Here is a 14,549-nt window from a genome sequence, read left to right as displayed (position 1 = left end):
GTATTTCATTCTATTCACCTCTATCTCACACCATACTGCCTCAAAATCACTGGCACTATTTCCCTCTTGCATTTCTACTTTGTATGGACTTAAATCTTTTCTACATCAATAGCATGCCCCCTCCCTTTTTACCCTTTCTATCCTCAAGAAACACCTCATACCCTTCCATCTCTATTCCTGTCAGGATTTGTCCTCATCCAACCATATCTCACTTATTCCAACAATTTTTGGGTGAACAGACTCAATTAATGCAACCATTTCATTGGCCTTGTTTCTTACACTTCTGGCATTTGTATTACTGGATCTATAGCTAATTCCACTGACACCGCTTATTTGACATGACTTCTCCATGCTTAACTCAAGCCATTCCTTTTTCTCCTTATTCATTTTTGAACCTTCTTCAGATCTAACTGTTTTCCCTTGATCCCAGATCATCCCTTCCCTTTTTTGTCTACAAGTGCATTCACATCCTCTAGGAGCATCTACCTTTCTCACACTGTGTTCCTCTGTCCATCTTAAGACTTCCCATTTTCCTGTCTGTCTTGCGCACCTGTTCTTTCATTCTCTATACCAGTGGTGGCAAACCTTTTTATGTGCGCATGCCAAAAGTTTACAAATCGAGTTGCAGACATGCCAAAAATTTACAAATCAAGTTGATGACGTGCCAGGCAGTTTTTAGTAGGGGAAAAATTAATAGAAAATCTATTAATTAATTATTAATAATATATAATATTTTATAAATAATATTTATTTATATATAAATTTAAATATTATTCAGTGTAAAATTGATTTTAATGCTGGTTTGAAAAAAAAAAAAAAAACAGTAGGGAGAAAAATATTTATGCATTGTAACTCACCATAGAAGTCAGCTGAGCAGGGGAAGCTCAACTTGTCAGCGAAATGCTTACCGTATTTACTCGAATATAACTTGCCCTCACGTATAACTCGCGCCTCTGATTTTACTTTACGAAAAAAGACATAAAAAAGTTTTGCATATTACCTCACACACAAAAAATGTTTAAACATGTTCACGTCGAGGCAATAGTAACTCGCTCCCCCTTGGATAAAAACACACCCTCCCCAAAGCAATTATACTGCAGATGCAAGAAAAACAAGTGTAGTTTTATTGTATCGCTGAATAAGGTACAGAGGCTTTTGCAGTCTGTGTAATATATCTCTCAACAAATAGTGTGATTCATTAGTTAGCGCCATTTTTATTCCAACTATCTCTAATTTCACTATTATTGTCCCCTCCCACAGAAACTATGCTATACAGACTCAAGTCAACAACTGTTGTTGAGTTGAGACAGTTATCTAACAGTTGAAACAGTTATCTAACTAAAAGTATTGTCCGATTTTTAAATTACATGAAATAAGTGTTTATTTTATTCCATTTAAGATTCTCAATGTCATTATGACAGATCACAAAGACTAACTTCAAATAAAATTCTACCACGAATTAAACATGCTGTATAATTACGATGACCACACGTCTCCTTTATTTAAGAGGACAGTCCTTTATTAGAAAAAAAAAAAAAAGATTTTTTTTTCTAAAATAGTCATTTTGTCCTTTATTTTGTGAATTGAAATAGTAAATTGAAAATTAATGCCAACATATTTAAAGATGCAATTCATAAATTTTATCAAACCTGCATTGATTATTTAAATAACTGGGACAGCTGTTTCGTGGAAATGGAAGTATTTGAATGGGTCCTACTATGAGAAATCCCTCTGCAGGCAAAGGTCGAGGAAAGTGTTTTGTTCATTTTCAGTCCCTGGAACTTAAATATAAATGACGGCGAACTATTTGATGAAGTTTCATGTATTAAAAGTTATGTCACCAGTGAAAAGATTGAAGAATGGCGATAAAATGACGTAGTAGGGTTGAAAATTTTAAATATTTCGCAGATTAACATGTACAGTATCTTTTAAAAACATTTTAAAATTTGTTGAATTTTGCTTATGTCTCCCTGGATCTAATGTCCCCACTGCACAAGTATTTCCATTAGTGAAAAATATATCCCGTGTGGGGGACACCTGTAACTCCCATCGGGCGCATTCCCTGGTGATGGATCAGGGAATGCTCGTCATAGTTTACTATGAAGGGTATGAGGGAAATAAAATACCTGCTATGGACCAACAGGATAGCACTTCCCTCATACGCCGGTCTGGGGACCTCGAAGGTGGCAGCCCCACCATCAGACTCAGGTGTTGAAGGCTAATCCCCTGCACACCTTAAAATTTCACCCATTAAAAGAAATAACAAAGAAATAGCCGAACTGCCTAAATGGTTAACGACAAAGCGAGGAAAAAGGTACATGAGATACGGAACATGGAACGTTAAAAGTCTACATGGAAAAGAAAACAAATTAATAGATGAATTTAAAAAATCAAGATTGGGTCTGCTAGCAGTCACAGAAACAAAAAAGAAAGGTCAAGGGTGCTAGAAAATGAAAGATGGGTATATACTTTTCTTTTCAGGGGTAAACCCAAGAGAATGGGGAAAACAAGGGGTAGCTTGCATAATTAAACCAAATCTCAAAGAATATATTACTAAATGGCAACTAATAAACGAAAGGTTGTTGACAATCACTATAGATTTTAAATCAGACAACCAAGTATTCACTGTAATTGTTGCATATGGCCCAAACGATAATGCTAATAAAGAAATTAAAGATGAATTCTTCGAACTCTTACAAAAAACAATTGAAGAAGTTCAAGGGCATATCATACTACTAGAAGACCTTAATGGCCGGGTAGGGAATCAAGTAGATGAAGAAACGAAACAAGTGTTGGGATCACAAGGAGAAATAACCTGGAATAATAATGGAGAAAGAATAATAAATCTTTGCCTTACAAATAATTTAGTAATAGCAAATGCATGTTCAAGGATAAAGAAATCCATAAGATTACCAAGGAAGAGCCCGATAGAAATGAAAAATCTATAATTGACTACGCCATCATAAGCAGATCATACTGGAAGTATACAAAAAATGCAAGAGTCTATAGAGGTCCTGAAATAGGCAGTGACCACTACTTATTAGTATTGAAAACAATCCATAAAATAAAAGTTGAAAAATGTAGAAAAAGTAGCAAGGAAATAAATGTTAAGATAAAGAACTACAAACTAAAGAAAGAAGAAACAGCCATTGAGTATAAAAGTAAAATAGAAGAGAAGATGAAAGAAGTAGAAAAAGAGATATATGAAGACCAAGATGTAGAAAACCTATGGTACAGGTTCAAAGCACTTCTTCTAGAAACAAGCAAAGAAATGTGTGGTGTATCATTAAATAATAAACAGAAGAAACATAAAACACCTTGGTGGACTGAAGAACTAAAAGAAGAAATTAAAAAGAAAAAGCAATTATGGAAGAGATATATAACATCAAAGCTGCAGGTTGATAGAGAACTATACGACAACAAAAGAAATAAAGACTTCGGACATACTTTAGAACAAAATTTTAAAGGAAACCAAAAACTCTTCTATAATGTTTTAAGAAGAATGAGGTCAGAGAAAGAATGCTTCATAAAGTTTATCAAAAATAAGGATGGAAAGTTACTCACAAATTCCAAAGACATCATGGAAAGATGGAAACAGTACTTTCAAGAATTATTGGAAGATGCAGGATATGGAAAAAATAGAACCCTAAGAGCAAGACATGCAAGCAAAATAGAAGATCAGAGTGAAGAAATTCATGCAAATGAACTGTTAGCAGCAATAAATAAAATAAAACTGGGCAAATCAGCAGGCCACGACCAAATAACATCAGAAATGGTAAAGAATTTAGGAATGAAAGCCATAAAATTTCTTTTACACCTATTCAATGTTGTATGGAAAAAGAAAATTATTCCCAAAGACTGGGAAGTAGCTACGATAATCCCTATATTTAAGAAAGGAGACAACTGCAAATGTGAAAACCATAGAGGAATTTTGCTTTTAAGTGTTCCAGGAAAATTATATGCCCGTATTTTAGATGTGAGGCTTAGGAATCAAATAGAGGATACACTAGATGAAATGCAATATGGCTTTCGAAAAAATAGAAGCACACAGGATCTTATTTTCAGTCTTAGACAAATATCAGAGAAAACATTGGAATATGGAAAAGAACTATATTCATGTTTTATAGATTTTGAGATGGCCTTTGACCGAGTTCCCAGACACTTAATATAGCAAACATTAAAGAAAAACAAGATACAAGATAACTTAATAGCAGCCATACAAAGCCTCTACAAAAGTAATAGAAATTATGTCAGAACCTGTAATAATAGATCAAAAGAATTTGAAACAAATGTAGGAGTGAGGCAGGGTTGTATCCTCAGCCCTCTTCTCTTCATCGTAGTAATGGATGAAATTTTAAAGGTATGTCAAACAAAAACAAAAAAGTTCCACTTAGGATACAGGAAACTGAAAGAAACCAGGATTTCACACATGGCTTTTGCAGATGATGTAGTGATTCTAGCAAATACAGCTGAAGATCTGCAGTACAATATCAACATTTGGTATGAAGAAACAAAGAAAAGGAATATGAACATAAATATAAATAAAACTAAAACAATGATCATATCTAGAAACCAACAAAAACACATAATAAAAATAGAGAATCACCAACTGGAACAAGTCCACTCCTTTAAATACTTGGGATCATATATACAAGAAGATGGTAGACTAGACATAGAAATTAACAACAGGAAAAGAGGGGGGAACAAAGCTATTCTATGCAATGAAAGGCCCACTCCTAGATAAGAAAGAAGTCACCCAAAATACCAAAATGGCAGTGTACCGTTCAGTGTGTCTACCAACATTAACGTACAGCTGTGAGTCTTGGTGTTTAACAACAGGAAACACAAATAAACTACAAACAATCGAAATGAAATATCTCAGGAAAGGGGCACAAAAAATAAGACTAGACCAGATAAGAAATCAAACCATAAGAGACAGCCTTCAAGTTGCACCTCTGAATCAATTCATAACACAAGCCCAAATGAGATGGTTTGGACATCTTAATCGAATGGAAGAAGGAAGAATAGCAAAAACTGTATACGAAAGCCAGAAAATAGGAAAAAGAAACATAGGCAGACCCAGGAAAGGTTGGCAAAAGGAAATTAAAGAAAAATTGGAAAAGAAGGGAATTAACTGGAAAGAAGCGAAAAAACAACAAACCTTGGACAGGACGGCATGGAAATCTCTTTGGAAAAATCTTGATGCTTGAAAGCATAAGAAATCATAGACAAAGAAGAAGAAAATATATGGACCTGTGAAAGAAACCCAATTAAAAAATCGAAACATACATTGAAAGCATACATTTATACCAAATGGAACTTTGACATGAATCGTATACAGTTTTATGAATTTTTAAAACACAAACCTGATTTATTAAAAAAAGTTCATTCTTGTGAAAAGTATCAAAAGTAAATTTTTTAAGTAACAATATGATTGTTTAAAATGCTATGTATATGCTTATATTTTACAATAAACGTTATAAAGCTTTTTAGTTTTAGTGAAACAAATAAACGCAACCTTTTTTTTTTTTATTTATTATGAAACAATTTCTGATTTGTCCTTTATTTTCTCCAAAAAAATATGGTCACTGTACATATAAAGTGTGTGTGAGTTCGCCTGCCAGCTCAACCCAACCAAGCAGCAATAAAATTCAACCAAGGGATGAAACTTTATGTGAGTTGAGCTAGCTGGTAATGAGAAGTTCTGTCGGAACGATAAACGACACCCCATTGTGAATGTGTTAAAACTAGGAAATATATAGCGAATGTTGTTACGATAGTTTCAGATGTTATGGGATTTGGTTGAAGAGAATTAGTATTTCAACTCAACACTTGTCGGTTGCCTATGTCTTTAGGGTCGCGTGATCTTTTGTTAATACTCCACCAATCATATGCATGTCTTCATAGCTGCTCTCTAGTGTAAAACAAAATTTAACTTGTACGTATTGTAATAATTAAAAAAAAGTTTAATAATTTATAAGCGTATAAAAGGATATCGCCTGTAAATCGTTGACGTGCCAGCAAAATTATGGGACGTGCCATAGGTTCGCCATCTATGCTCTATACTCATGCTGATAATATATTTTGCCACCTTCCTGATATTTATTTTCTATCCTTTACTTTAGTGTTACACGTGATCAGCATTCATTTTACACAAATTATGGACTCTACAACCGTGTTATAAATAATTATTTTAATTTCCCAATGTTTTGAAATCATCTGGAGTATACACATATATATATATATATACAGAGACAAGTTAAATTACATTTCACACAGTATGCTGAAGAGACAATGATTCGATCAGTAGTTATTCTACTGGCCTGACCTCTAATGCAAATAAAATAAAATTACAATAAATAAATGAAATAAAATAAATTAACTACATCAAAGCTATATTCTATTTAAGACAACATCAATGAAACATTCTTTCATATAGATAGTTTTGTTACAGTAAAAATGATTATTATTATTATTATTATTATTATTCAGGCCTCCAAGGAGTCAAAAGACTCATCGAGGGAGGTCCTTCCTAAGACATAAAGTCTGTCAAGACTCACTGAGGGGAGGTCCCCCCCTGAGAAACACAAAGTCCATCATACCACTCTTTAAACTCACTGACCGTTCTCGCTCCCACCACTCCATCAGGCAATGCATTCCACGGCTCAACCACCCTCCACACAAAGAAACCACTCCTTACCCTCTTGCTCACAGTTTCCTTTCGTAACTTCCAGGGATGGCCTCTTGTCATCACTCCTTCCCGCTGATCAACCAAGCGAAAGAACTCCCCAGTGTCAACCCTGTAACCACCTCGCAACAGTTTAAAAGTCTCAATCATATCACCTCTCCTTCTTCTATCCACCAAACTCTGCAGTCCACATTCTCTCAGCCGATCCTCATAACTATCCTTGTACAGTCCTGAAACCATCTTTGTCATCCGTCTTTGTATCCTTTCCACAGTTAATTTATCCCCTTCAAATCCTGGGGACCAAATCTGAGAACAATAGTCCAAGTGTGGTCAGATCAGAGACTTATACAACGGAATGATAACCCTCTTATCTCTGCAGGTCAGTGTCCTTCTCATAATAGCAGCAATCCTCTGTGTTACCTTCACCACCTTTGCAATATGTCCCCTAAACTTCAGGTTTCTATCAATCATCAACCCCAGATCTCTTGTCTCCCCTACTTCCTCCAGTATAACTCCTCCCATAGAGTATGCAGCATCCCATCGATGTTTCCCAAACCTCAAGACCTTACATTTTGCTGCATTAAACTGACACCCCCATTCATTTGCCCATCTATCTAGCTTATTTAAATCCTCTTGCAGGGCTACCACATCTGCACTATTACTAATAATCCTTCCCAGCTTCGCATCATCTGCAAACAACTGAATATCCCCCTACAATCCACTGGCTATGTCATTGATATAAAGGTTAAACAATATAGGTCCTAGTACTGAGCCCTGTGGGACCCCACTTGTAACCCTCTGCCTCCTGGAAACTGCTCCACCATACACAACTCTCTGATACCTATCAGACAGCCAATCCTGAATCCAGTTGACCAATCTGACATCCAGACCCATGTGCTGCAACTTAAATATCAGCTTATCATGTGGCACCCTGTCAAATGCCTTCGCCAAGTCTAAGAAAATTGCAGTATATGCCTTTCCCTCATCTAATGTTCTTGTAACTTTATTATAAAAGGCTAGCATATTGCTAAAACAAGAGCGTCCTTTCAAAAATCCAAGTTGATTCTCACAGATAACATTACCCTCATCTGCCCAATGCTGTACACGGTCCCTCACTACTTTCTCCAAGATCTTAACTACTGATGACACACAGACTGGCCTATAATTAGACACTTCCAGTCTGTTACCACCCTTATGCAATGGCACTATCTTACCTTCCTTCCATTCCCTGGGCACCTTTGCCAAAGCCAGACTTTCATTGAAAAGCCACGTTAAAGGTACTGTCAATTCCCTAGCACATTCTCTCAAAACTCGTGGCGAAATACCATCCAGTCCCACAGCTTTACTGACATCCAGAGTACTCAGTACCTGAAACACACTCTCCTCCTGTACCTCCAGACCTCGTACCAGTCCTATCCCTCTAGCATTAAAACTGACTCCTCTAGGATGAAGTACTCCAATAAAGTGTTCATTGAACAATTCCACTATGTCCTCTGCATCAGTCACTCTATTCCCATTTTTATCCCACAATATCATTCTTCCACAGTCATTTCTCCTCCTACTGGCCACATAGCTAAAAAATTCCCTAGGATTTTCTTTGGATCTTAGGGCCAATCTCCTCTCATATTCCAGTTTCACTTTCCTTACCACACTAGTCACTCTTCTGGCCTGTGTCTTATATTCCTCATGCATCTCTTCACCTATCTCCTTATATCTCTTCCATAGCCTCTTTTTCGCATGCAATTCCTGTTTAATATTGTTTGTCATCCACTTTACTCCAAATTGCATCCTCTTCTTCACTCGTGGTATACAACTTACCATTGCTGATAACAAATATTCTTTCACAATTTCCCACGCACTGGTGATATCCCGGCCTTCCAATTCCTCCCTCCATGAAACTTCCCGAAGTTGACGTCTAAGACTATTATAATCACCTGCCTTATAATTCCACATAAGTTCCCGTCTCTTTGATACTCCTGCATGTCTATTCATTTTCCAAGTCAACACCATATGGTCACTCTCTCCAACTGGTGGGAGAGACGTCAACTCAGTTATTATCAACTCTTCTGATGCTATAACCAAATCCAAAATTTTTGAACCTCTTGTTCCCTCTGTTACATGTTGCCTAAGACATTTGTCCCTCAAGAATTCTAGAAATTCCATTCCCCTATTGCTACATGCATCTTCCTCTCTCCAATTTATACTACTGAAGTTAAAATCTCCCATAACAATCATTCTTCTTGCACTTGCCAAACTTAGCTGTCTAAACATCTCCTGGTCCCCATCCTCTGTGCTCCTGGGTCTGTAGCAACACCCCACTAAATATCCTGTCTTGCCTACCTCTAACTCACACCATACGCTCTCAAAATCATTTGTCTCACTTCCTTCCAAATTCTCCACTCTTAGAGGACATAGGTCATCACTTATCATAAGCAGTACCCCACCACAATGTCCTAATTTAACATGACGATTTAGGATCCTGGATTACATATGGTCCTATTTATAATTAACTCTTAGGGAGAAATATTAAGTAGGTAGAATATGCATCTTCTATATTCTTGGGATTTTTAGACCATCTTTATTGTTAAGATTAGGGTAATCAATAAGAATCTCACAGGCCTCCTTAAAGTGTTCAGGGCATGATCAGAAAGACCAGCTTGACTATAGTAATTATATTTAATGTGTCGTTTATGTTTCCCCAATATAGGGCAAATTACAGGTGCACTGAATATGGTATACTCCATGGTGGGCCAGCAGAGGGAGTGGATCCTTGGATGAGCTGAGTAAGTTCTTTAATTTTGCAGGAGGTTTAAAGATGGTTTTAAGGTTGTATTTCTGCAGTATTCTGTTTATTTTGTCTGATATCCCTTTAATGTATGGAATCATTACAGTTTTATTGTCGTCTTGTTTATTTTTGTTTTTAAGTGAGGTCTTGTAGAGAATTTTGTTGATAGCATTTTGGCTGTAACCATTTTTTAGGAATGTATTGCTGATAACTTTTAATTCATCTTTAAGTGCTTGTTCATTGGAGCAAATCTTCAAAGCCCTGTTTTTTAGTGTATTAATGATCCCTGATTTTTGTGTTGGGTGGTGGTGGTGGTGGGAGTTTATGTGTATATATTGGCCAGTATGTGTCGGTTTCTGGTAAACAGTGAAGGAAAGACTGCCAGAAGGAAGACGTGTGACAAGTGTATCTAGAAATGGAAGTGTATTCTGCTTTTCAATCTCAATTGTGAATTGTATGCGTTTGCATTGTTTGTTTAGGTGGCTGAGGAATGTGTCTAATGTCTGGTGGGCATGGGGCCAGATAGCGAAAACACTGTCAACGTATCTAAGCCAGACTTTGGATTTTAAAGACTTTGGGAAATTAAAATAATTATTTATAACAAGGTTGTAGAGTCCATAATTTGTGTAAAATGAAATTTATTTTCTATGTTCTTACCAAAGTCTTCCTATGACTTTTTTAAGGTAGTTTTACACAGTGCTTTAATTTCTTACATTTTTCTCTGTATTCTCTAAGAGCACAAGCTGACCTACTTGCCAGGAACTTTAAATATGCATTCTTCTTCTTCTTTTCCAACCTTGAGCAATACAACCAAACAAAGGTTTGGTTGTAGTGTTCAACCATTTTTTTCTTCAATAATATTGGTGTATTTGAGTCTGCAGTTCACCTCTGAAAGCTGTCACTTTGATTCATTTTAAAACTTTCTTGCACACTCTTCTTCACAATATGCAATTTGAATAGCAAACACTTCTTATTTCAAATCCTCTATACTCTTGTGACCTGAACCAGTGGGAATACATCACTATTGTGTTCCTCTTTTCCAGTTATTGTCCAAAATCTGCAGTCTGCACACCCTTAATCTATCATATTCAACATTCCATAGCACTGTGATCATTTTGGTTATTTGTCTCTTGATCTCTACTCTTTTTTACATTTCTCTAAAACTGAAGCAACCAGACCCACACTTATTTCCTCTTGTAGAAAAAAACCTGAAATCAAAAGTATTCATTTATGTAGGAAGGGAAAAAAAACTAAATTTTTACGAAAGAAAGATACAGGACATTTTAGACACCTGTACTTACTCTCTTATGAACTCCCATTGGTCCTCGTGCCTCCTCTTCAGTTATTGCAACTCCTTCCTGCTTGAACAGTTCCACAAATGCCAGAACAGGAGAGTATACACCACAATCCACAACAGTTCCTAACAAAATATTCAACATATAAATTGTAAACAACAGTATACTATAAAACAGATGTCTGATTGCTATCCAAGATTATTATTTTTATTATTCTATATTTTATATAGCATTATTATATTATTATTGTTCTCTTGGCTATCTCCATAGAATCAAAGACTCATCGTGAGAAACTCATACTAACCATCACTCACACAATACCTATTATACTTTGCCTTGAACTTATTCACTGATGAAGCATTCACTCTGCTCTGGCAACTCATTTCACCCAAAAAATCTAGTCTTAACTTGCCAACTGCTTTATACTATTATACAATTTCCAGAGTTGATCCCTTATTTTCTCCCTTACTGCCATGTATTAAAACGTCTTTGTGTCACTCCTATAAAATCCATTTAATATCTTATTTTTCTATCATATCCCATCTCCCCCCCCCCATCAGTCTCTGTAACCCACAGATCTTCAAGGGAACATGCTACAGACCTACCATAATCTTGGTCACTTGTTCATGAATCATTTCTATGACTTCATCTCCCCTCTCCAAAGAATCTAGAAAAACCAGATCTGCACCAAACATGACCTCATTAAAGCCTACTTATGGAGAACGATATCCTTTCTATCCCTGAGTGGTCATGTGTTCAATATTCAGGTAACCTGATGTACTATTTTGGCTATCTTTGCAGTGTACCCTCTCAATTCTGTACATAGTCATCTCTCTAAAATTTCTGACCTCATCAATTTTCTGCAGTCCATCTTCCACTTTCTTCCCCAAGGAATCTAGAAAAAAAAGATCTGTACACAGCATGACCTCATTAAAGTCTACTTATGGAGAATGATATCCTCTCTATCCTTGATGTGTCCATGTGTTCAATATCCACTTAATCTTGATGTACTATTTTGGCCATCTTTGCAGTGTAGCCTCTCAATTCTGTGCATAGTCATCTCTCTAAAATTTCTGACGTCATCAATTTTCTGTAGTCAAAGTGCATCAAGGTACACCACTAATCATCCACCTTCTCTCAGATTCAGTTCTTCCATATACTATTCTTTGATGTCTATCAGCCACCCTGTTATCCAAATTATAGGTAAATATGACCTCTCCTATTGCTTCTGCCTTGGTATCACCACTGCTAGGTCTGCCTCCTGACGAGACCTCAATAAAGGTCGAAACCGGTCTGAGTAGTGGCCCTTACCTTAATGCTTAGCATTATACATGTCCACAAGGAGATGTGCTTTGCATTATGGGAGATACTGAAACAAGGAGTGATGAGAGTTTGGTCCACCTTTGCTGCGAGTTGCCAAAGTGTTGTACCACCTTACCTCAGTCCTGAAGATATTTTCAGGCACAAATTTTTGTTTACTTACACTTGGATAAAGGATTAAACTAAATTTATTATAGTCTCACCAAGTGCAAAATAAACTTCCAACCAGTTTTACATCCATTTCCCTTTACTCTAAGTTATATAACAGAGTTCTATGTGGTAGTCTATCAATGCCTTTAAAAAAGTCATGCAGTATCAGTGATTAGCCATTAACCAACTGAAGCATCACTTTATTTTAAAAATTAAGCAAATTACTACGGCAAGACCTACCCTTCACATAGTATGTCCCCCTCCCCACCTTATAAAATATCATATTCCTGTCCACTCAGTCCATAATTCTGTCTTTTAACAACCACCACTCACTTCTGTCTTGGAGCCATCTTTATTTAGTGGAACTATTATATTTATTTATTTTTTATGTGGTTCCCAATAAAAATGTTTGTAAACTTACAGTATAATAAAACAATAATAATAAGATGGGTAGAATACTTCAAGGAGATAATGAATACAGAAAAACCTGAAAACGAAATTCAGATACTAGAAAGCATTAAAAAAAACATTAAAAAATAGATGCCAAAAATAAATAAATAAATAAAACAGCAAAATACAAAAAGCACTAAAAGAAAGTAAAAACAGAAAAGCAGCTGGTATAAGATGGTAAATCAAATTAACTATTTGCTTTACCATCTTATAATGTCTATATCTATAATGATATAGATGTAACAGTCGATCCATTTCTTAACCAGTTATCAATGTTCAAAGAATGGTCAAATAAATGGAATATTCAATTACTAATCAATAGTATACTTTCTACCAATCATTACATTGAGGAGAAATGCACAATCAAAAAAAAAAAAAAAAAAAAAAAAAAAAAAAAAAAAAAAGATTTTATTGATTGCAATAACTAACAGAAATACAAACAGGCAGATCAAATAGCAACACACTCAGCATAATAAGAGAACAGAATGGTAGTCAAATCTTTATATCACTTTGTTGATTTCAAAAAAGCTTTTGACACCATTGATAGAGAAGCAAAGTGGAAATTAATGTTGTATTATGGAATACCATGCAAAATTATTAACTTAAGAAAATTTATAAAAAATATAAAATATAAATCATACACAATGGAGAACTTTCAGAAAAGTCTGAAATTAAAACAAGAGTTAGGCAGGGCTGTATTCTCTCCCCACCAGTATTTTTTAATGATGTAGGCTGGGTTACGAGAAATGCCATAAAAAGCACGAAAGGAATACAATGGAATCTTAACAGAGCAGCTATGCAGCTACATGACCTAGATCTTGCATATAACATGTTTACTGGCACATACAACAAAATATGAAGAAAAAATCCCTAAAACTAAATGGAAAAGCCTGGACTGTCATGTCAGATTAAAAATATATAAAATGCAAACATAAATAATGAAAACAAATAACAAAGAATAGTAGCCACTAGGTGGCAAGTGTAACACCAGTTATCATATGGGCTGCAGCGAGGTACGTTAATTTTATATTTATTATGTGATGATATTGTGTAATTTTCAGACTGAGTGTTGCTTTGTGATATTTGAGATTGGAATGCAGTGTTTCATTAAATATTTTAGCATTCTTTGTTTAGTACTTTGGAACACAATGGCAATAGAGAGACATAGTTGCATAAGTTGGCATGAAAAACAAAGCGAATGGTGTGGATTTTTTGAAAATGGTGCAGTGCTGTGAATGTAATATGCATGCATGGAGAGATGTTGCTGATGTTTATGCAGAGAGGCTGAATAAGAGAAAGGAGCAAATGTGGATATGCAAATAGTGTGATATGCTGATGGACCACATGATTTATTTGGATAAAAGTAGGGAACATAGCATAGTGAAACAGATGTTGAGGAAGATTGTGTGAATGTTCGGAAAGTGTGAAGATGAATTGGTGAAGAAAAGAGTGCAACTGACCATAAGAAAGTGTGCAAGAATGATGTTGAAAAACAGAGGGTAGTTAATGGTAAGATGGAAGATGGGGTGATGGCAAACAAACTTATGCAACTGATAAGATAGCAAGAGTGAATGATAGCAATAAAAATGACAGAAGATTTGAAGGATGAGTTAGTAAAAATGAAGCAAGAGATGAAGTGGATTCAGAGTGAAATGAAGAGAATTGTAGATATATGTGAAAGAGTGAAGCAGATGGAAATGAATGATCTTGGTATGAAAGAGATAATGAAAGATTTGGGAGTGCCATTGTATGGTGATTCGATTGTTAGAGGCATAGTGAACGAGAAGATTCACAAGGTTTGTTTTCTGGGAGGTAAAATGAATCGAGTGATTGAGTAGTAGGATATGAGAAGTAAGTGAGC

The 14,549-nt window shown here is 35.6% G+C and overlaps 1 protein-coding gene across 1 annotated transcript in view; it reads right to left on the bottom strand.

Annotated features, from left to right (window-relative positions):
• LOC150102758 (uncharacterized) overlaps positions 1 to 14,549 on the bottom strand; it is a 174,695-nt gene that overhangs the window by 105,366 nt on the left and 54,780 nt on the right. Inside the window, exon 3 of the mRNA XM_090399294.1 lies at positions 10,775 to 10,893. Within this exon, the coding sequence (XP_090255420.1) occupies positions 10,775 to 10,893 (119 nt within the window). The remainder of the gene's footprint in view (positions 1 to 10,774; positions 10,894 to 14,549) is intronic.

The sequence above is a fragment of the Typopeltis vanoorti genome, chromosome 10 (genome assembly GCF_054136105.1).
Source record: "Typopeltis vanoorti isolate ZY-2024b chromosome 10, IOZ_Tvanoo_1.0, whole genome shotgun sequence".
Classification (NCBI taxonomy): domain Eukaryota; kingdom Metazoa; phylum Arthropoda; class Arachnida; order Uropygi; family Thelyphonidae; genus Typopeltis; species Typopeltis vanoorti.
Note: the sequence above shows the minus strand (reverse complement) of the source record. Positions and strands in the feature narration are given on the sequence as shown.